General features: G+C 37.2%; 1 protein-coding gene across 2 annotated transcripts; it reads right to left on the reverse strand.

Annotated features, from left to right (window-relative positions):
• Positions 1 to 27,530, reverse strand: LOC134205135 (muscle-specific homeobox protein tinman). Of its 2 annotated transcripts, none has more exons than XM_062680087.1 (3): positions 27,028 to 27,530; positions 705 to 1,300; positions 1 to 636 (listed from the first exon to the last, which is right to left on the reverse strand). In XM_062680087.1, exons 1-3 carry the CDS (start codon positions 27,204 to 27,206, stop codon positions 146 to 148), a joined length of 1,266 nt encoding a protein of 421 aa, XP_062536071.1. In that variant the 5' UTR covers positions 27,207 to 27,530; the 3' UTR covers positions 1 to 145. The 2 variants fall into 2 exon arrangements, with proteins under 2 accessions (XP_062536071.1, XP_062536070.1); XM_062680086.1 differs by having other exon boundaries at positions 1 to 639.
• Between the last annotated feature and the right edge of the window lie 316 nt (positions 27,531 to 27,846).

The raw sequence follows: 27,846 nt of genomic DNA on the forward strand, positions 1-27,846 counted from the left end.
ATGAATTAAGCTTTATGTTTATTGTCTTGTCTATCTACATTGGACTTACAACCTACGAAGAGTTTATGCCTCTGCTGTCTCCACCTTAGCACTTTGGTAATCATTCGAACCATTTCTGTACACCATTTAAAACTAATATCTGCCCCTACCAATAGCCTTTCTGATCATAGTACGGATTTGGCGGCGCCCCATACTGGTCACTCCCATACTGTATTCCGTAGGCAGGATATGGCGGCGGCGGAGGTGGTGGAGCTGCAACTGCTGCAACAGAACCTATGGAATATCCGTTCGAATAACTTCCTACCGAATCTTCGATAAATTCAGCCGACATATTCTTGCCCTTTTCGGCTTCCTTGCTGACGACTTCCTTCGCGGCGGTTGCATTCTCAATTTGAATGCGCTTGGACTTGTAGCGTCGATTCTGGAACCAAATTTTCACTTGTGTCGGCGTAAGCTTCAATATTCCGGCGAGGGTTTCCCGTTCCGGTGCCGAGAGGTACCGCTGTTGACGGAACCTTCGCTCCAACTCTAGCACTTGTCCTTGCGTGAACAGTATGCGTGGTTTCCGTTTCGCTCTGAGCTTCCCATTTTTGCGAAGTTCACTGCGGGACGATGTTACCAGCTGGGTGCTGCATTCTTCTGAAAGTTATGAAACAGAGTGTGAGTTACACGGAATGATTATACGATCAAGAATCGTTACTTACTAGGTGTCAATTTCTCGTCATTGACACTCATTTGGCATAGACTGTCCAATTCTTGAACGTGCTCAGAAGTGACACGACTTGAACTGCTTTGTGTGCTTCGAAAGCCTGTATCGTCTTTAATCTTGAGCGCAGGTGGTTGAGGACTGCTTTGGGTTACATCGTTCAGGGGTGAATCCGTGTTCGTTGAATTGTGTTCCAGTTCCAGTCCACTGATAGCCGCTGGGTTTGTTGACCGGACATCTTCGATGTGGAAGCTGCAGTCTTTCGAATCGACAACCACTCCTAAGGACAGTTCCAGATCTGAATGGCTGCTGCCGGAGCTCATAGCCCCAGAAGCACCAGTGATCATAGGGGATTGGGCGTGATGATGATAAGCGCTGTAGGATGGTAACGAGTGATGGTGATAGTGCGGAGGGGGAGCAGTAGACGTATTGTAGTCGTAACAGGTGCTGGGTGACGGGCTGTAGTTAGTATAATCGTGGTGGGGATGTGCAGCGGGTATGTAGCCATGCGGTATCATCTGGTACGGATCATTGTGCGGCGGGTAGGCAGAGTCATAACTTGGGTATGATAAGTTTAGATGCGACGTTGACGGGCTGTAATGAAATAGGAAAGATTGTATCAGACACTGAGTAGGAGATTTTTTTTATTTTGAGATATTGAACAAATTTTCATTTTCAAAACCCTAAAATGTATCAATTATTTTGTAAGTGGGGATTTATCAGGTTCCATATTGTGTAGTTGTTTTTATTCTCCGGTAATAACATTTCTCCAACAGGATAAAACTATTGGAAACTCGAGCAAAGGTTGAGAGCAAATCGATAACTTGTTTTGATATTGTGAAATCGTTGATTATGATTACTTAATTTGATATCTTTTTGGTCGTTTTAACAACAAAACGTATAGCACCAAAATCTAACTGTGACATTAAATCGAAATCTACTCCTGCTATCGATGAGAGCAAATCGAAAACAAATTTTGATATTGGTTCCGATAGCAAAATAGTCTTCTTCTTATTGGCATTACATCCCCACACTGGGACAGAGCCGCCTCGCAGCTTAGTGTTCATTAAGCACTTCCACAGTTATTAACTGCGACGTTTCTAAGCCAAGTTACCATTTTTGCATTCGTATATCATGAGGCTAGCACGATGAAACTTTTATGCCCAGGGAAGTCGAGGCAATTTCCAATCCGAAAATTACCTAGACCGGCACCGGGAATCGAACCCAGCCACCCTCAGCATGGTCTTGCTTTGTAGCCGCGCGTCTTATCGCACGGCTAAGGAGGGCCCCAATAGAAGCAAAATAGTACTCAGTCTGATCAGTACACCAAAATGAGATCAACATATGTAATGAATCATGCTAATTCATATTAGAAAACAATTTATAATTTTAATTTTATGTCAAAATCAAAATATATTTTCTATATGCTCTCATTATGTTTTCAGACTTTACTCGGGAGTTGACGCTTATTTGAAAAAGTGATTTTTGCATTTTAGGCATATTTTCTTAACTTGGTAACTTTTACGTAATTAGACGTACTATGACCTTTTCGCCGTCAATTTATTAAATTGGAAATAATATTAATGAAAACATTTGCAAAACATTCGAAAAGAAATTTGAATTTTTGTTCATATATCAATTAGGGTAAAACGTCCTATCGTTGTGGTATGTCCTAATATTGCGGTAGTGTAAAAATAGTCCATTCTGGATATAATAGCATTAAAAACAAATGTGGATACGCTAAAACTCATCGAATAAACGACTAGAACGGCTTTTGTTTGACAAAATTCCGTTCAAAATTATGAAAAATCAACATTTTTCATTAAAAATTTGAATCCTTTGAGCCTATTATTGCGGTAGTGCTAAGGTCCTATTGTTGTGGTATCGATTTCCATAAGAATTACATGCAATACCGCAACAATAGGACTGACCTTGAAAAAATGTCGCAACGATAGGCAACTGCGTCCTATTATTGCGGTAGTTTGTTTTTATTGTGATAAAAATAAAACAACATAAGTTAAGCACAATTGACGTAATATTTACAAAACTATAGTTAACGAGCAACCTATTCGACTACTGCAATGTAAAAAAAGACTAACAGGTAATTTTTAAAGAATTTTTGAAATCAGTTTTGTTTTGGCACGGTGCTTAACCCCTCCATAATAGGTCGTTTTACCCTAGCTGACACGGCGACCTTTGTCTCGCTAGAAAATGATCAATTTTATAATATATTGTTTGCGTCCACAATTTTTCTAGAAAACATATCAGTTATTGAGAGTGATATGTCACTTTGTTTTATATATAAGATGATCAAAATTTTAAAATTGTATGGAAAACCATTTCATCGAAAATATTGAGTTTTGAATCTCAAAACATTTCAATTTCATATTATCATTTTTCCTCGTAAAAGGGAGGAGACCAAAGTTAGCGAAAATTGGGCTGTCCATTCTTCAATGATGCGCGGTCGTACAAATGCAGCAAATGCAAATGCACACACTAATGTTCTACACGGTTAGAAAAAAGTACCTAACATTAGGTACTTTTCACTCAAATCGGGGGTTTAGTGCGGGAACCCAAAATTAAGTAATTTTTTCTTGAAATTAAGTGAAATTCACTTAATCTTAAGTAAAATATACTTAATTTCAAATAGAAACTAACTAAAAGTTAGGTAAATTTCCAACCCCCGAACAACTTGACATTTAGCCTTATGCTACGTTTTGACAGGGCAAGTGAATTGAACAACTTAGTTGAATTCAATTGACTTGCCAAAAGTTGAACATGTTCAACTTTCTTTTCGTTCAAGTGAATTGAATTAAGGTGTTTACACGTTCAGTTCGCGTTCAATTCAAGCGACTTGCTCAATTCACTTGCCTTGTCTAAACGTAGCATTAGTTTCGCGTACCCACTTGGAAATCGCAGATGGCGCTTCGAAACATAAACAATGGGTCCATCCTACGCCACCGTCACACTTTTTCTCCATGGAAGCCATGTTTTTTGTTTCGTCATTTGTTGTCTCCAAATAACAGACAGGATCCTCATCTGAATAGGGCAGATTTTTAATTGCGAAGTAAATATAAGAAAATAAAATGAACAAAGAGGAAAACAAATAATGTTTCTATTATTCGTTCGTTTACTTATTATGCTCAAGTGCATTAGGCGCAACGGAGCCAAAACCATTACTCTGTTGCTGCTTGATGCTCGAATAAGGATTAGATAATTAAGAGAACTATGTAAAATTGACTGAAAAAAAATCGAAATTCCTTTAAGACAAGGCAGTTTCATTTTAATTCACCAAATTACGCATAATACTTCTCATTTGTAACACACTTTTAATAAACACAATGGTCTCGTCAAAATTTCTCGATTTATTTCGTTAGTCAATTCTTTGACTAATTCTCGCTTAACTTTTCAAAAGGACCTAAGTAACATTTTTTTCATGAATTAATTTGAATACTGCAATCAATGGCTTTCATGTTGTTCTGTTGATTGCGCTATTCAAATTAATTCATGAAAAAATGTTACTTAGGTCCTTTTGAAAAGTTAAACGAGAATTCTAGGCGAACCGTTGAAGAATATTTGTAAAGATAAGTATTCGAATATACTTCACACGGAAGGACGATAATAGATAAAAGTGAAACCGTCGATTGCGAAACTCTCGAAAACCTGATAAAAAATGATATTTAATAAACTTGTGTACAGATACACAAATAAATTACATATGTTTTTTTTTTGGAAAATCGCGCTTCCGTTTCACTAGTAGTTTAATTTTGTTAATTTTGTGCTTTGAAAAATATTCACAGGGACTTATTCTGATTTGGCATCTGGCATTTGACATGTATCAATTTGCTCTCATCGAGAAATAATGTCCCACTATTTTTCTACTGGGCAGTTCTTAACCAATATACTAGGATACATACAATCCTTCTATTCTACAGGATTCGCCAATGCGTTCAGTATCTATATTTAAAATAAAGAGGGAGAATCTGTCTTTTGCGCTAGAATTCCGCTGGTGTTACTTTCTAAAGTTACATCTTCCGTGTCCATTCTTCCAACTTTCTTAATTGTGTCTCCATGATATCGCCATCGGGGTGACAAATGGTCAAAGGGGGGTGAGAATGGGTCACTGTTTTAACTAAATGGAATGCTTGTAGAATAGATTTAATTTACTATTTTTTAGAATAGATTTAATTTACTATTTACTAATAACTATTTTAGTATCCGCACTCCCGACTGTCGGTGAAGGCGCTGACCAATTCTCACCCTCAGACACATTGTTACCCCCGACGACGGTACTCTATATTAAAATGTTTGTATTCCAAAACTAATATAAAATTGTCTGCCTCCAAAAGTTGAATAAATTTTCAAGTTATGCGACATTCCCGCTGAACGATAAACCGCTATCCGAGAAAATTAACAACAACAACCTTAAGGCGGTCATCTTAATACTCAGCTACGGAAGCCCCATTCTCCTTTGATTAATTCAAGTTTAGATTGATTTTCATTTACCATTTTTCTGCATTGCACATCAATTCCATTTTCGCCCTATTCGTGAAATAATTCGATTAATCTCGAGTTTGACAGGACCACCCGGACCAAAATTTCGGGGTACAGTGACATTGTACTGCATATGTCAAGTTGCTCCCGGGTTGTAAATTTCACTCAACTTTTGTAATTATGAGATTACTTAACGTTGGGTTCCCGCACTTTACTGCCCTTGTTGAGTGGTTTTGCTCTTCATTTTATGACAACAAAGAGAAGAGGGAGGGAGATGCAAGAGAAAAAAAGTACCTAAAATTAGGTACTTTTTTCTAACCGTGTAGATTTATACCGAAATTTGTGTTTTATTTGTATGAGAGCTCTTCCTTCCAGATGGAGCGGGGTCAGTACTATCATAAGAACATTCCCCGAACCTTAAAAACCCTGCATACAAATTTTCATACCAATTGGTTCAATAGTTCCCGGGTCTATAAGAATCAGACTGACAGACAGTAGACAGAAATTTATTTTTATGTAGGTACACAGATTTGGGGCCCTCCTTAGCCGTGCGGTAAGACGCGCGGCTACAAAGCAAGACCATGCTGAGGGTGGCTGGGTTCGATTCCCGGTGCCGGTCTAGGCAATTTTCGGATTGGAAATTGTCTCGACTTCCCTGGGCATTAGGTATCATCGTGTTAGCCTCATGATATACGAATGCCAAATGGTAACTTGGCTAAGAAACCTCGCAGTTAATAACTGTGGAAGTGCTTAATGAACACTGAGCTGCGAGGCGGCTCTGTCCCAGTTTAGGGATGTAATGCCAATAAGAAGAAGAAGAAGACACAGATTAAACGAATTCGCGTTGGACTTTGCGAATTTTGGTACGGGCTGGAGTTTAAGTTTTTGACTGGAGTTGGATACGATGATACGTGTGGGGTATGAAGGTTCCGCCATTTCGCTCTAAGATTGTCCGTGCATTAACTTCATCTGAAAAGGCAGAGGAAGAGTGAAGTCGTTTGATTACCAAGACTGCATAGCCGAAATGAAGCATAGGTATCTTCCTCTACTTCTTCAATGGCTCTACATTCCAATTGGAACTTCTATTAGTATTTCCTCAGTTATTAATTGAAGGCTTTTCTTTGCCCGCCATTGCATGGGTCTTTGCCCGCCATTGCATCTTGTGTGACAAGTACAGGGGCTGTCCATAAACCACGTAGACCGAAATTTCACATTTTCAAAACCCCCCTCCCCCCTGGTAGACTTTCGTAGACTTTTCCGAAGCCCCTCCCCCACCCCCTTGAAATCTACGAAGACTTTTCCAAATTTTACAAAATATCATATGTGATTGGACAATCAAAATCGAAATCTAATTTAATCCTCTGTCCACAGCTCTTGAAACCAAATCTCAAAGTGAAGTAATTTATGTTCCGTTGAATTCGACTGCTTACGTCACTGCTTAAAATATGTCACGCATCTGACCTATAATTCTCCACGCCGGTTCAAATTTGTAGAAAACCGAAGAATTTCCATAATTTTGAAAAATTTCTAGTTGAAATTCCGAGAAAGCCAAGTCTACATTTCAATAAGTTTTTCGTGGCAATTTTCGAAGAAAATCCCGATAATAATCTTTAAAGCTTCCCGGTAATAATTCAAAGAACTCTTCGTGAAAATTCCGATGCTTTTCTTGAAAATTTCATGCAATATCCTATTGAATAATCATACATTGTAATCGCTATAATTGTCATATAAATTCCAAAACTATTCCCGTTTATATTCCGAGTAAATTTCCGTGAAAATTTCCGTGAAAATTCAGAATTATTTCCAGAGGTAATTTTAAGTTTGAATGGATATTCCGAAAAATTTCCCGTGGAATTTTAGAATGGTTTCCTACATTCTTGCAGATTTGGAGCAATTTTCTGAGGGAATTGAAAAAATCATATAAACATTCCGAAGACTTTACCGAATAATTTGCGGTGGAAATTATAGAGAATTTTCAGTTGTAATTTTGGTGAATTTCTCGTAAAAATTCAAATAATTTCACGTGGAAATTTTCGATAGTTTCTTCAGAAATTCTAAAGATTTTCCATTGATTATTCCAAAGAATTCGCATTAGCACTTCCAAAGAAATTGCCGTGAAATATACGAAGAATTTCCCATGGACATTTTGAAGAATTTTGCTTATCTATCCAAAGAATTCCTCGCGAAAATTCCGAAGGGTTTTCGAAATTAAGAAAAAAAAAAAAAATCTCCAGTGAAAGGTTTCTCGCTGCAGTTTCGGGGAACTCCCCGTTGAAGTGCGACATAATTTTTCGTGAAAATTCTAAAGAATCACTTGTAGTTTCTAAAGAAGCTCTCGACGAAAATCAAAAGATATTCTAGTAGAATCTGTTATAAAATCCAAGTGGAAATTTTGATTTCTTTTTTCGAAATTTTTTATAGAATACTTCGGAGAATTTTTCTGCTCAACACAGAAGAATTTCCTGGAGAAATCCATATAGTTTTAAGCCATAGTTCCGACTATTACATCAGTGAAATTCATTAGATTTTTCTAGAAAAATTCAAGAGAATATTTCAATAAAGTCTTGCAAAAAAATCTGGTAAAAATCCTAAAAAAAAATCAAACAATAGTGAACCTTGCACATAGCTGCTTTATAAATTGTTCCCAAAAAAAAATAAAAAAAGTCTACGTAGACTACGTAGACGCCCCCCGTCCCCCTTCGTAGACTAACGTAGACTTTTTCGAAACCCCTCCCTCCCCCTCAAGAGTCTACGTGGTTTATGGACAGCCCCACACCTAAAAACAAATCTGACAATTATTGTATAAAATCTTGGCATCTACAATTATGTAAGCTTTTTATACAGATATTGTATTAAAATAATACAAATGCTTAAGATTTCAATACTACGATTGCATTAAAATCTTTCGAAATTGTAAATGCTAAATTATAATACAGTTTCTGTAAGGTTCTTATGCAGAACTGTATTGAAATCTGCTATCCGCTGGTTGGGTGTACAATGGGTACACTATGCCCAACCCGAAAACATACTTGACCGGCCCAAGATAAATAGTTGAAATATTATTTTTAGGTTTTTAATAATTCGATTTTATGAAAGTTGTAAAAGTGGATGTAGGGAAATTTCCAAAGGAAAATGTGTATGATATTTTTTATCTAAGTGCAACCTTTTCTGGGATACAACATCGATTATTTTCCCGTCTTTTTTTAATCTTTTTCGAATATATTCAACATGGGATCAAATATTATTACAATCGTCGAAAATGATTGAGTAAAATGTTAGTAATGAGGCAGTGGTTAGATATTTACATGGAACATATAAGGTCATGCAAAACAAAAATACTTTGTTTTTTTTTAATACACCCTTAGTGTCACCTTTTTGGAAAAAAATGACTAAGCCATACTGATTTTCAGTACATGTTATGCCGTAAGACTAATATTAATTGTTGCAAGTGGGTCGAAGGGGGAAAAATAAATAGAAACAAAAAGGTAGGTAACTTCCGGAACATAAATAAATTGATTTTATGTAATGATATATAATATTCTAACCCAACATAAATATTCGTGCAACGATCTCGTTTTATAGTTGACTAATAACATAAAAACCTTAATTCACCGAGTGGTGATACTGCCTTTCTCGCATTTAGCCAAGACACCAACCTTATATGGCGCTTATATAGTTCGAGTCCATTTTCTAAATAACTTTTAAACGCAATGGTCGATCGTTATCAAATTCAATAGTATCAACAAGGCTTTGTCCCCTGTCGAATGCAACTTGTTGCGGTTAAAATTTACTACTTCGCCTTCGCCTACTAAAAGCCTACTTCGTCTTCAACGTGTTAATCACTAGTCCGATCTGCTTTGCTTCCCTCTTTAGTCTGATGTAGGATTCTTCCATCTTTTCAAAGTTATAATAATGAAAATAGTGCATGGAGAACTGGAGTGCGATGACCTGCAGCGAGCACCAGTAGGTTGCCTGCTATCGTGTGTCAGAGGTAGTATGCCGCAAATGGTCTTCCAGCTTCACTTGGCTACACTATCACTCGTAGGCCTAGGTGCACATAGTGCTCATAAATCGATCATTGCCGCCTGAAATATTCCTGGGTTGAGTGCTAGGCGACAGACTAGTGCAAAGGGTTTTGGTTTTAGTGAATCGAGTGTAGTTAACCCATACTCACACTAAATTGGATACGCTAATGTCAAATTGTGCACAGAACTTTACTCCTAATTACACCGACCACAAGAAAGTTTGCCTCCATCAAAATCCATTATATAAGAATCCGAAATTTGTAGTACATTTAGTCATCTTGTATCCGTCGGTGATAAAAACAAACATTTTCGGTGAACTAAAATTTATATGAGATGTCAGATTGAAGTTAGCACTTCAATAGACTACTATAGAAACCTTTTTTATCACTACATTTTTTTGTAAGGACATGGCCGACGCTATTGTTAATTTCAAATATTATTTATTATTAAATTTGTATTATGAAATTGGCTAATAAGTTACATTGTCGTTTGATTACCATTCTTGAGTTTGTTTCAATTTTGTTTGAGCTACAATCTCCGAGTTATGAATAATATCGACAAAATGACAATTATGATGCACGTGCATCACTTAAATACTTAAATGCTTAAATACCACATACTTTGTAGTACATATTCTAAGTATTTAGCTTCAATCATGCAAACAAAAAAATTGAAATTTTGTATGAAATTTTTTTCCCGTTTTTGGCAACATCCCCATTTTGGCAACATTAAAATCCGGTCGTGTTGCCAAAATAGGGAAGGGACTGATGAAAAAGTGGCTAATGTTTTTCGGTTTTCGTGTGCACACACACACACACACACATACACACGGACAGACATACATTTGTTCAGTTCGACGAGCTGAGTCGATTGGTATATAACATCATGGGTCTCCGAGACTTCTATAAAAAGTTCGATTTTGGAGTGAAATGATAGCCTTTCGGTACAACTCTGTTATACGAGAAAGGCAAAACGTTTCTGACTGCGATAAGCAAGTGACAAGCTAAAGATAATTCAGAAGGTAATAATGAAGTAGAAATTGGATACATGGTGTCAGAATTAAGTAGACGTGTTTTCAAAAACGACCGTTTTAGAAACATTTCTTATTGCTGGAGAGGAAGAGAATGATTAATCAATGATCATAGCCTGGAGACGTATATCATACTTTTATGCCCAGGGAAGTCAAGACAATCCCCATCCCGGAAATTTCCTAGACCGAACCGGCAATCGAACTCAGGTACTTTCAGCATGGTCTTGCTTCGTAGCCTCGCGTCTTACCGCACGGCTAAGGAGGCCTCATGTCAAATATTAGTATGATTGAAAGATTCTTTCCCAAAATAGTTGACCCTGAGGCTGTGATTCGGAGAACAAATTATTTGATTTTTGTTTGTCCCACAATAGGGTTAAACCACTTAAACAAAGTGAGGAAAAAAAACCCTATACCATGGAAATGACCAGCCATTGCCCCATTACTAACATTTTAGACAATAAATATCGTCGATTTCAGTCAAATTTGTTTCTATGTTAAATATATTCGAAAACCAATCGAAAAAAACTTGGTGTATTTAACTCCAAACCGTTGTATCTCAGAAACGACAGCACTTAGAAAAAAAATATCGGGCACCTTTACCATTGGAAATTTTACGTACTTCCTTAAAATCGAACTGATAAAAACGTAAAAATAATATTTCACCCATTTCTGGAAAAACCAACTTATTTAAAAAAAAAATCTAACTTGCAATGCAATGCAAAATAATACATATATTAACTGCTACAACATAATAAAAAATAAAAATATACTGAGACATTCTTTTCTGAGTGAATCGATTTTTCAGTTTTGTTTTCAATGCTTGAACATTTTTTTACAATGTTTGTTTTTTTTTTGCATAGTCCCATTGAATACTTAAAACTTTGCTAAAGACATCAAGACAAACGGCTAAGCCGTTTTCGAGTCATATTTTATTGAAAGTGCTCAAGGTGCTTTTGCTCAAGCCCTTGTCAAAAGTTACACTAGAGTCGAAATGACAAACCAATAATGCAAATTATGTTTTTGCCTGTCGCGTATACTAGGTGAATATATAGGTAAAAGCCATATAATCACTCCAAAACCGAACTTTTTATAGAAGGCTATACTCAGCTCGACGAATTGAGGTGATGTCTGTATGTGTGTATGTATGTATGTATGTGTGTATACAAATAAATGTGAGACACACTTTATGTACTTAGCCTAATCCAATTTACTTGCAACAGGTTGCATTCGACGCGGAATCCTTCCTAATTTTTTGCTATTGAAAAATGGCTCAATCGGCCTTTGCGTTCCGTCGCCAATCACGCAGTCTACGGAGGGTCCGCAAGTCATCTTTCACCTGATCGATCCACCTTGCCCGCTGCGCACCTCGCCTTCTTGTGCCCGTCGGATCGTTGTCGAGAACCATTTTCACCGAGTTACTGTCCGACATTCTGGCTACGTGCCCGGCCCACCGCAGTCGTCTGATTTTCGCAGAGTGAACGATGGATGGTTCTCCCAGCAGCTCATGCAACTCGTGGTTCATTCGCCTCCTCCACTTACCGTCCGCCATCTGCACATCACCATAAATGGTACGCAGCACTTTCCTATCAAAAGTGCGCGTTGGTCCTCCACGTCTCGTGTCCGTAGAGGACTACCGGTCTAATGAGCGTTTTGTAGATTGTCAGTTGGTACGGCGGCGAACTCTATTCGATCGGAGCGTCTCCGAATTTCTCTGCTGGTATCATTTTCGGCAGTCACCATTGAACCCAAGTACACAAATTCTTCTACCACCTCGATTTCGTCACCACCGATGCCAACTCGCGGTGGGTGGCTCACATTGTCTTCTCTTGAACCTCTTCCTATCATGTACTTCGTCTTCGACGTGTTGATGACTAGTCCGATCCGCTTAGCTTCCCTCTTCAGTCTGATGTAGGCTTCCTCCATCTTCTCAAAGTTACGTTCCATAAATATCTATGTCGTCGGCGCCAAGCCGGCGCCAAGCCAAATAGCTGGACGGACTTATTGAAAATTGTACCACTCGTATAAATGCCTGCTTTTCGTATTACCCCTTCCAAAGCGATGTTGAATAGCAGACACGAAAGACCATCACCTTGCCGTAACCCTCTGCTGGTTTCGAAGGGACTTTAGAATGCCCCTGAAACTGGAACTACGCACATCACCCGATCCATCGTCGCTTTGATCAACCGTATCAGTTTATCCGGAAATCCGTGTTCGTGCAGAAAGATTTCTGCTGGGTAAATTATACCCGTTCACGAACATGACCACCTGCGCGCACATAAACCATGATCCATTAGACGGGCAAGAAGTTGAAACGTCTACCGCGGTTCGCGGTCGAACAAGGGGAACAACAGTCTAGTTCTTGGTGAAATCATGGAACTGTTGTCTATCATGGAGAATCGGCCTTGAAGAATTGAAGAAATTCCTGAAACCAATTTCTCAAACTAAATGTTGTTTGCTGTAATTTTGTGAAAATCGTTATTTGTGGAAAAACTTATAAGAAAGAATGATGAAACCGAGATCATGAAATTGGATTCAGTCTGTTAAAGTCAATATATGGAAGACAATGAACCTTGTCAGTCGGCGTTAACATCTAAGAATTTCTTGCAGTATGACCAAGCTATCATGATGGGATAATGTTGCACTGTACAACGATATGTTTGAACCCATCGAAAAATAGTACCATCGGTCGGTATGGAATTTTGCTGATAGATGGTTCCAGCAGAAGGCTACGTCACGGACTCCCGGAGCACCCTTTCCGGGACACAGTTAAGTATTCCAGTTCCATTTTTCATATTTGCTTACGAAAGCGATGAGGTTTTTATTCATTTGAATTACCAGTCAGTTGTCTAGTCTGGTGGAAAACCCAACTTTCCCAAATAGAAGCCAGCCCATAATGGTATATGCGGCCAACGACTAAATCCAAATCGTATTTGCAAAATCTGTAGTGCAGATTAGATTCGAAAGCAGTCGTGAAACCAGGAGTCCAGTAGTCAAGCGTAAGAAGCCAACTGTGTTCAACACCCAGTTCAACCTGTGCAACGCCAGTCATTACAGGTCCGTTGGTGCCTCATGAACATTCGCCATCATGAGAATCACCATCGTAGGGTAAACAAACTTGCCAGAAGTTGACCACTCAGGATCAACTATTCCGACCAATGGTTAAAGGTCCGTTGGTTCCTCGTGAGCACCCGCCAGCAGTCCAATGGTATCTATCGTTGGAATATGAGGCTTAGTTCTGGGAAGTTTTCATGCCATTGGTTAAAGGTCCGTTGATACCTCATACGCATCAGGCCAGCAGTCCAGCGAAAACGATCACTGGAGTATTAGAAGCTGTTTGGAACAGCACGATACAAGGTCCGTCGGTTTACTCCACAAGACATTTAGACATTTGTTGGTTGGGTAATTTTAATAAATAAACAAATAAGAGAGAACACCACACATTGCTACCTTGCAATTGTGTACTGGCTTACTAATGTAGCAAGCACTCCTTAGTTCTTGAGCGTACGCAAGATTGGGATTTTAGGAGTCTGCCAGTCAAGGGAGACAACTCCACAGCCGTGAAGTACCGTCGGCTCAGCTAGTGTCTCAAACGGATGTCAACCAGCTAATCTGAGCATTCGCAGGAGCGCAAATTGTATTGTATTGTGCCTACCAATCAAGGCTTCTGCAGTAGAAGATCGGCTGAGATTCAAGAATCAAGCCGATTTATCAAGGAACACGAATGCAAGTATGGTTTTATTAGTTGAGGAGTAGCAGTTGTAGCATGCGTATCACGTATGTCACCGACCCTAGTTCAATTCCATAAAATCGCATTCCTTGCGGCATGCCGTATATAATTCTAGACTCCATAATCCAGCGACTCATCAAGTCGATGCTTTTTGCAATGCTTATGCACTTCGTTTTGGAAGTGTCGTTTTACAGAGTCATCGCTTTATGGTTGTTCCCAGGGCAAGCTGTTCCCATGCTACCCGTCGCACGCTAGTGCCGACGGTGTGATTTAATAATGACTTCAGGTACCTCCAAATGGGAGCTCAAGTTAAGTTAAGAATTTGAATTAATAAACAGTCTAGTTAAAACGTTCGACGAGTGTGTAACGTTTTAAAGATATCACCCGCCGAACAGTTAACCTGTTACATGGCGACCAGTGAACAAGTGGCCGAATCCGGCAATTAACCCTTTTGTTACCGACAGGGTACCCGGGGTTAATAAAGTGATAAAGACTGGTGAGCCGGCGGGAACCGTCACCCTGCCGGCTGAAGAAAATGTACATAGTTGAGTGGCTAAAGTGGATTTAAATGATGCCCAGTATGTCCCCAATTGCGGTTATCACACCATGTGTGTAATTTAGTTCTCGGGTCGAGATTTGCTGATGCAGGACACACAGAATACACAAGTGCATTCGCTACATAATATGTTGGAAAAATGACGTTATATGTTGGACAAAACTTATTTTCAAAGCTAATGGAAATTTGAACGTGAGTGAACAGAGCAATTGAACCAAAGTTTGTGTACAAGTCGATACGTGTGATCTATAAGATTGAATCAGAAGCAACAATAACAAAAACCTACGATCATCGCTTCAGTAGGAGATCAGGATTCATCAATCAAAATGCCTCGTGAGTCAACGCTTGGAAACACGAGACCAAAAGTGGAGCTGCAGGTGGATCTAATTATCGAGTACAGCACAAATCGCGCAACATAATACATGCAGGTGGCGCAGGTGAAGCGAAAAGTACATACGTGTTCACGACGGCACGGTTAATGTGGTGTCCGTCCGGTCGAGCTACGCTGATTTTAGAATAAAGTGCCAATATCGAGGAAGAAAGACATCGACATTAGCTCCGGATGCCGCCGTCGCTGTGCTGTCACACAGCAAAATCATCTAACACCATAACCTGGATAAGGCATGTACCCTTGCAATTGTGTACTGGCTTACTAATGTAGCAAGCACTCCTTAGTTCTTGAGCGTACGCAAGATTGGGATTTTAGGAGTCTGCCAGTCAAGGGAGACAACTCCACAGCCGTGAAGTACCGTCGGCTCAGCTAGTGTCTCAAACGGATGTCAACCAGCTAATCTGAGCATTCGCAGGAGCGCAAATTGTATTGTATTGTGCCTACCAATCAAGGCTTCTGCAGTAGAAGATCGGCTGAGATTCAAGAATCAAGCCGATTTATCAAGGAACACGAATGCAAGTATGGTTTTATTAGTTGAGGAGTAGCAGTTGTAGCATGCGTATCACGTATGTCACCGACCCTAGTTCAATTCCATAAAATCGCATTCCTTGCGGCATGCCGTATATAATTCTAGACTCCATAATCCAGCGACTCATCAAGTCGATGCTTTTTGCAATGCTTATGCACTTCGTTTTGGAAGTGTCGTTTTACAGAGTCATCGCTTTATGGTTGTTCCCAGGGCAAGCTGTTCCCATGCTACCCGTCGCACGCTAGTGCCGACGGTGTGATTTTAATAATGACTTCAGGTACCTCCAAATGGGAGCTCAAGTTAAGTTAAGAATTTGAATTAATAAACAGTCTAGTTAAAACGTTCGACGAGTGTGTAACGTTTTTAAAAGATATCACCCGCCGAACAGTTAACCTGTTACATGGCGACCAGTGAACAAGTGGCCGAATCCGGCAATTAACCCTTTTGTTACCGACAGGGTACCCGGGGTTAATAAAGTGAAAAAGACTGGTGAGCCGGCAGGAACCGTCACCCTGCCGGCTGAAGAAAATGTACATAGTTGAGTGGCTAAAGTGGATTTAAATGATGCCCAGTATGTCCCCAATTGCGGTTATCACACCATGTGTGTAATTTAGTTCTCGGGTCGAGATTTGCTGACGCAGGACACACAGAATACACAAGTGCATTCGCTACATAATATGTTGGAAAAATGACGTTATATGTTGGACAAAACTTATTTTCAAAGCTAATGGAAATTTGAACGTGAGTGAACAGAGCAATTGAACCAAAGTTTGTGTACAAGTCGATACGTGTGATCTATAAGATTGAATCAGAAGCAACAATAACAAAAACCTACGATCATCGCTTCAGTAGGAGATCGGGATTCATCAATCAAAATGCCTCGTGAGTCAACGCTTGGAAACACGAGACCAAAAGTGGAGCTGCAGGTGGATCTAATTATCGAGTACAGCACAAATCGCGCAACATAATACATGCAGTTGGCGCAGGTGAAGCGAAAAGTACATACGTGTTCACGACGGCACGGTTAATGTGGTGTCCGTCCGGTCGAGCTACGCTGATTTTAGAATAAAGTGCCAATATCGAGGAAGAAAGACATCGACATTAGCTCCGGATGCCGCCGTCGCTGTGCTGTCACACAGCAAAATCATCTAACACCATAACCTGGATAAGGCATGTACCCCAATGTCTTTTGAACCGCCGAAAGACTCGACACGGATGGATTCGCGGAAAACATTTAGCAAGTATGCAGCAGTAACCAGGTAATAGCGGAATTTATCTAATTTCAAAAGAAAGTGAGTAAAATGAACAACATGTTGTCTGTATGTACGCATAAAATTATAATATGTTGAATAGTGCTATCTTCTAACTGTCGTGCGACATTTTTCTCTATAGATGAGCTCTAGTTTAGTTTCTCCCTTTTCTTGTAAGTCTCGGAGTAAATGTAGATTTTTATTGATGATTCAAAATTACAACTTTACGTCTTATATTAGGTTTTCGTACTAATTGTTTAACTGCGGTATTGTTTTGTTCGCGCGTATATTTGTTCGTTTAAAACCCAAAAAAAGCACACAATGAGAAAGTAATTAATAATAATACTAAAAACCACTTATAAACTTCAACGAAAAACGAATTTGAATTTTTTTTACATTTTACGAAGAAGTGAATCTTTTTATGCGTTTTAATGAAATTACAAAGGCATAGAAACACGGTGAATCCAATATTTAGCATATAAAAATAAGTGTTTTTAATCGAAGAAATCGAAGAAAATCGTTAAATACATGTTTACGATAAAGAAAATTCATGTTGCAACTGAATTGCGCAATACAAAAGTACAGTAGAATCACTCGAGTATGGGTGACGTTTAGCAGTTTAGTTTAGAGTTTTACTATTTATTTATTTAAATTAATATGATCATTGCCACAAATGCACATAATAATTAAATCAAACAGTAAAAGACTAATAAATTTGAAGAACTCAGCGAAAAATTTATATAAAAAAAAATCATTATTATTATTATATATTGCTATTTATAATATTATTGCTGAACATATTATTGAAGAATTGAAATTACAAAATTATTCAAATTATCAAAAAAAAAAAGAATAGATTTTATTTAGAAAAAAAGCTATCAAACTTGTTAGAAAAGAATCCCAGTGTAACTAAAAACTTACTTACAATTCTAAACAAACATCTTTTTTTTTGTACGAAGTTGTCATAAATTTATCTACTTTGTTGCAATTAAGCGTACTAATCCTAAACTACACTTTTGAGTTAAAGACTCCGTTGTGCATTTACACCTTTCTGCTGTCAGAAATTTGACAATTGCAAAAATACAATTTAATTTTATTCTTTTTAATTTTAATTCATATATTTTGTTAATAATTCAGTTGTATCTTTTTTTATTTGTGACTAGATTATTTATAAATAATGTCATGGCAAACTCTATTACCAAAATTTCGAATAATATCAAACATACAACGTGTATCATACGACGGAAATTTGTCCTTGAAAGGAAATTTAAATTATTTGCAAACAAACTCAAGCCGTTTCTAATGCATACTTAAAACTAATGTCCAAAACTGACCTATAAAAAAAAACATATTTTCTCATCCTATATATATGTTTTTCCAAAATGTGGTAACTCATCAAACTGCTAATTTTATTTTTTCACCTTAGCATTACTTCATGTAACCATTCAAAAACATGTTTTTAAGCCTATCTAAATTTGTTTATACATTTGAAAATAATCATTTAAATGAACTATGCATCTTAGTTTCAGGTTAAACTTAAAATAAAACGTCAAAAAAAAAAGTTTTTGTAATTTTGTGTTTTTCTAAAATGTAAGCACAATATTCCCATTCATGCAATCTCATTTTTGTTAAGTTCTTTTGCATCGCCAAATTAGGTACCCATTTATAAATACTTTCATGAAGAGTACACTCAACTATAACATTTTACTTTTTTCTTCAAGCAAAAAGTTTTCACTTTGATCATCCAAGGAAGAAAAAAAAACATTTATTTGCATTCTTTCTGTATTACTTAATTGATTTTAACCTAATCGTACAAGTTTCTTTCTCCTCTATCCTACTATTCACCGTATAAAAGTGATTGGCTATATTTATCTGGCTCAAATTTGCCTTCAAAATTAAAAACAATGCAAATTTCGTAAACATTGATCATTACCAATCAATAACAAAAAAAATGATCAATCAAACACAATATTTGGTATTCATTATAAATTTATCCCTACACTTACAAAAATCTCCGCATTATATTCATGAGTTCAAACATGGATTTTGCAATGGGGGTAGCGAAATGGATTCCATATTTTCGACATATATATTCCATGCCCGCGCATGCATTGCATGAGTGTTCACACATACTATCCATGTGGGTCATAGTAACCATGTGTGAATTTGTATGCAATTAAGTATGTGCCGACGCATGATATGCATATTTCAAAATACATGGATTTTTGCCATAAAGTATGTGTCGATTTTCCTGAGTTATACCCTTATTTTTTGTTTCTTCTTTCCAATAATAAAAAAACATGTTTTCCTTCTCGGGCTATATTTTACATTTTCACAAATAGAGGTGAACTCACAGTACTTTCATTTTGAACGTTTAGCTTTGCTACTACGATGTAAAACGTTAAGAATTTTTCCCCGTGTTATTAATTTTTAATAAAATATACCTAAAACAAAAATATCTTATAAATAATAATATATAAAGAAAATATAAAATTCCAAAATCAAGATTTGCAACATACTAATTTTTTTCAAATATTTCTGATATTACTAAAAAAAGTAAGATTTAAAATCAATACAATAATTATATCATAATGAACTCATAAACAAAAGCAAAATTAACAATTGAAAAACTCAATTCAAAAACAAAACTGTTATAATTTGTCAACAATAACAAATAAATAACTTAAACTTTTAAAAATCATTAATAACAACCCTCGAATAATGAAAATTTGAATATAAAATGTAGAAATATAAAATACGATATGATTAGATATTTTTAAAATAAAACTAAACAAAATACAAATAAAATGGCTAAAAACTTTATAATGTCAACTACAAAAAACACATAAATAATAATATCAACAAATTACAAAGTAAGCTCAAACATATTTATTTCATATTATTATTTATTACGTAATTACTGGGCGAAAAGGCTTAAAATCCCCAGAATTTCGTTAAAAACCAATACATTTCATTATTTATTTACTCAACCCCTGGGCGAAAAGGCTTAAAATCCCCAGAAGGTTGTTAGAATTAGGAAACAAAATCATAATATTCTCTTTAGCTATGCGAAAAGGCTTAAAATCCATAGCAAGGAATGCCTGGGTGCTAAAAGTGATAGAAAAAAGGGTTTGCAGGCCTGCACCCACGTATTTATTTATTATTGAATTTTAAAATATTGCCCCAGATGCCCGGATTAAAAGGATACCGGATGCCCGGAAGAAGAAATGGCCAAGCTCTAGTGCTTGTTGCCTAAATTAATTTGAAAAGCGACCAGATAAGTCTGCGCACGCTAGTTTTTTTTTATTATTACCCGGATGCCTGCCTCAATGAAGAGCAGAAGGACGTCATAGAATATAGGAAAAATTGTTTAAGCTATAATAATTTTGTCATGGATAGCGACAACGTTGAAAAAAAAATGTTCAAATATATATATATTTAATACTTTATTGATTTTGGATCTGTCCTTAATTATATGATTTTTTTTTTCTATGCAACATTAATTTTTCTACTATATATTTCGTGAGACGTAACGAATTATACAGAAGAAATAAAAACCGCTTTAGCAAAATTCATATTGAGACCTTTTCGCTTAAATTGATTAAATTACCAGTTCCATTTCTTAAAAACAAGAAAATGTTATTCATTGCAACGTTCAAACACAGAAGCCTGATCAACTTCATGTGTACGAAGCAGTTACAAATGAAGAAGCATTTCTTTTACCTAAACTCGGTTTTGTATATTAAAACGTAGATTTCACAAAATTATCGGTTCGTTAGAGAAAAACTAAAAGGTATTTGAATGAATGTCTACCGATCTTCAGTAAATAATCCAAAGCATATTGGACAAAAGCATTATTATTATTTGTATAACACTACTTCAACTGCAATTTAATTATTTAAAATATATATATAGAGTTTTTTAGTGGAATGTACACTGAAAAGTGGAGATTATTATTGCACACCTTTCGAATTGATATTTTAAAAATTAAAATGATAGCATATTATTAAATACTAATGAAACTTATCCTTTATTTTGAATCACACGAAATTGAGAATGCAATTCACCCATTATCAGATAGAATTATGGAAAACAACCACCAACAAAATATCATAACAAACATATTGCCATTGCCATTGTACCATGTGAAATCATTCTTTTCGAAAGGAGGGATGAGCTTAAAATGTAAGAAAGAAAAATTTACTGAAGGAACAGGATTATAATCATTGTAATTTGTGAGAGGTATTTGAAGTCAAAATTAAAAATGATCTTCTATCATTTTTCAGTAAATGGTGGTGGTGTAGCATGCGTATCACGTATGTCACCGACCCTAGTTCAATTCCATAAAATCGCATTCCTTGCGGCATGCCGTATATAATTCTAGACTCCATAATCCAGCGACTCATCAAGTCGATGCTTTTTGCAATGCTTATGCACTTCGTTTTGGAAGTGTCGTTTTACAGAGTCATCGCTTTATGGTTGTTCCCAGGGCAAGCTGTTCCCATGCTACCCGTCGCACGCTAGTGCCGACGGTGTGATTTTAATAATGACTTCAGGTACCTCCAAATGGGAGCTCAAGTTAAGTTAAGAATTTGAATTAATAAACAGTCTAGTTAAAACGTTCGACGAGTGTGTAACGTTTTTAAAAGATATCACCCGCCGAACAGTTAACCTGTTACACAGTATTATTGTTGTTCACGAGTCAATCCACGTATGAGATAGGTCGTCAACCTACCACCGCAGCCCAATTCACAACCGCGATGTTTATCGTTTGCTCAGCTAGCGCCTCAACTGAAGATCAACGTCAACTAGTTGAGAAGTCAAGGGGACATCAACAAGCACCTAGCCGTGAACGGCACGACACCAACCTTCTTAAACACGTGGAAGGACACAGAGCTCAGGATACCATCTGAATAGCGAGAGGCACATCAACAAGTATCGGGATATCGACGCCAATCAGGGAAGTCGTTATACATTAGGTAAATTCAGTCGAAAAAGCCGTATCTCATTTTATTGATAGAGTTGATTGTCATCCAAGGATCGAGCACCGAGATCAACGAGCAAACCGGCCATAGTATGTCGTCATCGAAGGTCTGCACCACAAAAATGCAGAAAGGATCATTTGACCAAACGCGTCATATGGCCGCAAACATCATTTGGCCGAAATGGTTATTTAGTAGAAAGGACCATGAGGTCTTAAATGTAATTTGGTACCAAGAGTCATGTGGACGAAAGTGTAGTTTGGCCGAACAATTGTGGAGAAGTGAAAAGTGATTCAGAAGCGACAACTAAGAAAGAGTGAAGTGATAAGTTAAACGTTTCACTTCCTCGCTCAACATTTCTTACTTTTCACTATTTACGATGAGAATTGAGAAATGATCAGTGAGAGGTGAAAAGTCTCACTTCTCATTTTCACTCCTCATTTCTTGCTTCTCACTGTAAGTGAGTTGAAAATGGGAAATGAGGAGATAAACAAAAGAAGTGAGAAATCTCACATATCGCTATTCACTCCTCAGTTTTTACAGTAAGAAGTGAGAAAGAAGTGTGAGAGAGATCTTTTTTTTACTGTTTCGATCATATGACGTGTTGGGCCAAACAACTTTTCCAGACATATGACCCGTTCGATCAAATGATATTTTCACTCAAAAGGCCCATTCTGCCAAATGACCTATTCGATCAAATGGCCAAGTTGGCTAAATGACCTATTAAGCCAAATGAACTTTTCGGCTAAACAACATTTGCGGCCGTCTAACATGTTCGGCTAAATGACATTTTCTGCTAATTGGGTTTCGGGCTAACTGTTTTGCTCGGCCAAATGGTATATACAGCAAAACAACTTACAGCCTACTAGCCTTCGGCCAAATTTGGGCTTCGACCGAATGAGTTCTAGTTGCTAAGATATTGCGCCAATGTTTTAATTCCCCCCATAATGGATTCTTGATTACACTTGCGCCATCCACTTTGCGCAAGATTCGGGTTTTAGACACTTTAGCATTGGCTACTCAATCTCATCAGGCCTTTTGCTCTAAGCTAGAACAGAGGTAAGCTCCGCGAAAAAGTAAAGCTGGCCTAGAAGAACTCGACAATCCAAGGGGATCCGGAGCATTTGATGTGGGGAAAGCCTTTTCCTGCCGCTGAGTGAATTCACCTTCCCCCACAGTGCTGCGGCGGATTGTGAGAAATTCATTGAATCGAGGAGCTCATCCCATCCCGAGCTGGAGATAATAACTCAATAATACATAATTCTGTTTTTGATACCTTACTTTGTTATGAACTTTACTTGTAAAAGAGGTAAAATATTAAAGGATTAAAACAAAAATTAATTTGCAAAATACTTCAGACTGTTTTAACACTGTTCGGCATACTCGAAAGGCAAACAATTCTAACAATTCAATGATAGAAAAACTATTTATTTTCTTGCCAGCACGATTCGGCTACTAATTTATATAGGAGAACAAATACCTTCCCCCTTTTCGTCAAGATTTTTATTTATGAAAATATTTCAAATAATTCTAACGAATTAATGTGTAATTCAATAAGATGAATAATTTCGAAATGAACCCTAAGTAAATTTCTCTTCATCGGTAGATAGTTTGTGCAAAAATTATGTCAAAAACTTTTGTTTGAAAACGTTATAACACCGTACTTTCTTTGACAAATTTTCCAGCATCTTATATAAAGGGTGTACGGAATCAAATTGCATCCATTACAAAAGTTGATAACATTTTGCCTCCTGGGCTGATTTTAACGAAATTTTGTGGAAGACGACTTCAGCATGTGTTATTCACACTGCGTGTGAAATTTCCAGTAGTTTCGAAAATACAGCCGAAGGAATAGGACGTGTGCAAATAAATCTTGCGCATTCACCTCCATATTCCACATCTCATAAAAATATGTTAGTAATCCAATTATGTGCCTCTGACCCCAAAATCACCAGAATTGCGGCCGATCGAAAGATACTGTTCTGGAATGAAAACACGAGCTTCGGAAGCCTCCGAAATTGATCATTACGGAACACAAAATGTTGATTTAGCCTTTCGCGTCAACATTTCGTATTGGTTTCTAACTCCAACGTCAACATTTTCGATTATCCGACTAATACAAGTAAACTTTCAAAAAAACATTCTGTTTTGTCGCTTCTATAGTAAAAAACCAAAATCAAAAAAATAGGAAAAGGCTGAAATCTAATTTTGGACTGATATTTGTCAGATTTTGGGAGAGCCTGAATCTCATTGTTCAGGCCGGTTCACAGTGCAGCACTTTTTTGGTGTTTGTTTTCGATTTTTGTAATAGTTAGAGGCGTCAAAAAAGGCAGCCCTTACTTTGCACCGTTCAATGTGCAAAAACGATCCATAAAAGAATGAAAAACGATCCATAACTAACATCTGAATGTTCCATAAAACGATACCATAAATCCATAGAATAGTTCAAGAGATTCCATAAAAAATAATTTAATGATCCATAAAAACTATATTTTGATCCATAAAATTTCAAATTTGCGCAATTTTTATCCTGATGATGATCCATAATTTCAGTAATATGATCCATAATTTTGGTCATATGATCCATAATTTTGTTTATATGATCCATAATGCTTGGAAAGAAGGCCAATGAAACTATATTAATTGATCCACACATTTTATAAAATCTATGGATCATTTGCCAAAATTTATGGATCATATCACCAAAACTATGGATCATTTGAACAAAGCTATGGATCAAATGGCCAGAGTTATGGATCATATGACTAAAATTATGGATCATATTACTGAAATTATGGATCATCATTACGATAAAAAAAAAATGCGCAAATTTGAAGTTTTATGGATCAAAATATAGTTTTTTATTGATCATACGTTCATACGTTCATGGTAATCCTAGTGCGAGTGATTTTGAAGGTGCTACGTGTTTCCGACGGTGTATATTTTTTTCGGTGCGACAGGTAGCGGTTCGCGTGATTTTTTTAGCTTTCGGTCAACTCTTCGAATGCGTCTGTGTAATTTGTTGTCCGTATGTGAATTTCCAATTTTTCATTTTAATTTGTGAATTTTTAAATTTTGAAGAATTAAAAGTTTGCGGCGATCACGAGTGAAAGTGGCAAAAAAGTGCTCCGTTTCAGCTTCAGTAAAACTTCAGTTTTCGTGAAAAACATGTAATGTGACGCTCTTTTGTAGGACTGGCAGATCAGGCCAGAAGTTTTTGGTTTGTGCGCAAGGATCAGCCGATGCACACAATGATATATTTTTTGCCACGTCAGTTTTGGTCTTGGAATAGGAATAAAACCGGGATTATATGTATTTCAAAATGTGGTCACTGACAAAAATCGTGAAACGCGTCAAGCTTAAGTCCGACTGGAGTCAACAGACATATGCTGCAAAATCTGTGTTACGACCTGAACAGCTTGCCGTCGAAGTTTGGAAGATTTTCGTGAAGATTTGCTTCCGTGAAGGTTTGCGGTCAAGGGGAAAATCGTTGTCAAATCTGTAAGCTTCGGAGTGCAGCCCACCGGATATTTTTGGATCTCCTCAAAGTTACTGTTCAAAAGACTTCAGAATGCGCCTGGTTTCCGGTTTGATATTCATTCATTTGGATGAAAAATCCTTAAGTATAATTTTTCTACACTTTTTCTGTTTTTTTTCTGTAATGAAACTGGGTCGTTGAGAGCCATTGAGGACGACGTTTCGCCCCTGAGGTGTTTTTCTATTTTTATCAAACAAATTCATAAATAATTTTCATCTACTCAGTGTTGTAGGGTTGTTTTGCCGTCTATTTTTTACATGGAGATTTTGAACAATTTCCATCAGAAGCAAGACAACCTGTTCATTATAGTGTATTAAAAGCGCAACAGAGACCTGCATGTTTGTGCAAGCACAGATTGATCGATTGATAGCACGGGCAATGCCTTTACTAATAATGTGATCAAGGAATGTAAATGCGCAAACATGTTTAGTGTACGGATAATGTTGGAAAAATGGTAATTAATTTTTGATATATCATAAATGCATTTTTTTCATATTGATAGAGTTTATTACTAAATACGCGCCAGGATCGAAATATTAAATTTTGATCCAGGAAGTGTGAATGCACTTCAGATATCCTTATGATATGTGGGTGTAATCACGCGGGGCTTATTGTACACGACTATAGCTTCGGAATGCTTGCGTTCTTGAAATGGGCTATAGGAGTTACAATAGAGCTATCACCTTCTAGCTCCCGGATCTAAGATTCTAGCAATTATATTAAATTTAATTAGTTGCACGAATATTCTATCCATAATGCCACTGCCAGACAGTGGGAGTTAGATTGTATAACACACACACACACACACACACACACACACACACACACACACACACACACATACGTTCATACGTTCATGGTAAAATAGCAGGAATTGGATTGTTTTTCTTGACTATGTTAATGGAACATATTTTCCCATTAATTGCTAAATTTTAGTTTAGTTATGGATCGAAAAAATATTCTTTATAGGATCTCCTGAACTATTTTATGGATTTATGGTAGCGTTTTATGGAACATTCAGAAGTTATTTATGGATCGATTTTCGTTTTTTTAAGGATCCGTCTTTATTGTTTATATGCAAAAGTATGTTTTGCCGTCAAAAAATATGGTTTCTTTGGGAAAGTTGACTTTAATTAAGTTAAATAATCGACTGAGACAATGAAATTAGTTAATTTTTTTGTTGAGATAGATTTCAGGATGAAAAATGTTAGTTAAGGACATGTACAAAATCTTATGAGCTCAGAAAAAAGCTTCAGCATTTCGATGTATTTAAGAATTACAGTGAAACAGTTATACGTAGTCAAAGGTTGCATATTGTATTTCAGTCCCTGAAAATTTCATGACAATCGGTTGATAGACTAATTTATGGCGAGTAGTTCAAAGTGATGCAATTTGATTCCGTACACCATTTACTTGAACGTAATAATTCACATGTTTTACGAAAAATTGAAACATCTAAGCCTAAGGTAATGATCGCAAAACAAGTTTTCCCAAACTAATTTCCATTCAAACTTCCAATGTGGTGGGGACGATAATGGAGAAAGCTGGTACAAAATCTGATCCAGCTTCCGTACAATCATTTGATATCGGTGGATTAATAAAAAAATAATCATTAAATAAATAATATAAAAAACTCCTCTTATTTGTTACAGAATATTTTGAAAATCCTCATACTATACGGAAATTTTTTATTGTTGTTCCTTCAAATTATTATTTTTGGACAGAAAATCAGAAGGACATACTTTTTTGTTGACCTTTAAAAAAATGTGAAAAATCAGAAAGGAAAACCTGTTACATACTTTTCCATCGAACATCCGAGATAGTCTGCCTCTGCTGCAGCAGCTGCCGCGGCAGCAGCGTTTTGATCCACCAGGTTGAGTATGTCCTTCACCGAGAACGGTGTGTTGTTGTTGGATTCACTACCCGACGACACTTCGGAATGCGCCTGCACCACATCGTAATATCCTTGTTGAAGCATCTTGTCTTTGCTTCAATAAGGAATATCCTTTCCCAGTCCTCTATCCAATCTTAGTAGGCACCAAAATCTAGCTCAACTCTTCCAGTTTGATTGATCACTCCACGGTCTCCTTCGATTGATTTCGCACTTGTCCGCTTCTAGTGCCGTACTTATGCGATCAAGTGTCGCTTTGGCACCCCCTCATCGAAAACAAGGGGTGAAGCACTATGATTACACTTTCACTTTTGTCAAGTACCCACTTGGAACATTTCCCGGTATCACTTCCCCAAAGGATGACGATTCAAATTATTAAAAAAAAATCTGGCCGATCCGACATCCAACCGTTGAAAGCTCGCCTGATTGACTGAACAATATGTTGGGAAAACCTCCCCCAGCAGTCTCTTTCTCTGTCGGATCCGAGAAAATCTAGCATTTTCAGAGGGCTGAGCCAGAGTGAAAGAGACCCACCAGCAGGCCGGCAATTTGTCGCTATATTCCATCCAGTATCCCACCACTTGAGCGGTCGACCCAGTGGAAAATTGAGCAATTTGAGTTTTTACTCTCCTTTGCGTATTCATGTTTATCCGGCGCGATGCCATAAACGGACAAGTGCACACCCGCCGTCTCATTCTATACTCAGCGGGAACGGCTGCTGGTGGCG

Source organism: Armigeres subalbatus, chromosome 1 (assembly GCF_024139115.2).
Source record: "Armigeres subalbatus isolate Guangzhou_Male chromosome 1, GZ_Asu_2, whole genome shotgun sequence".
NCBI lineage: Eukaryota > Metazoa > Arthropoda > Insecta > Diptera > Culicidae > Armigeres > Armigeres subalbatus.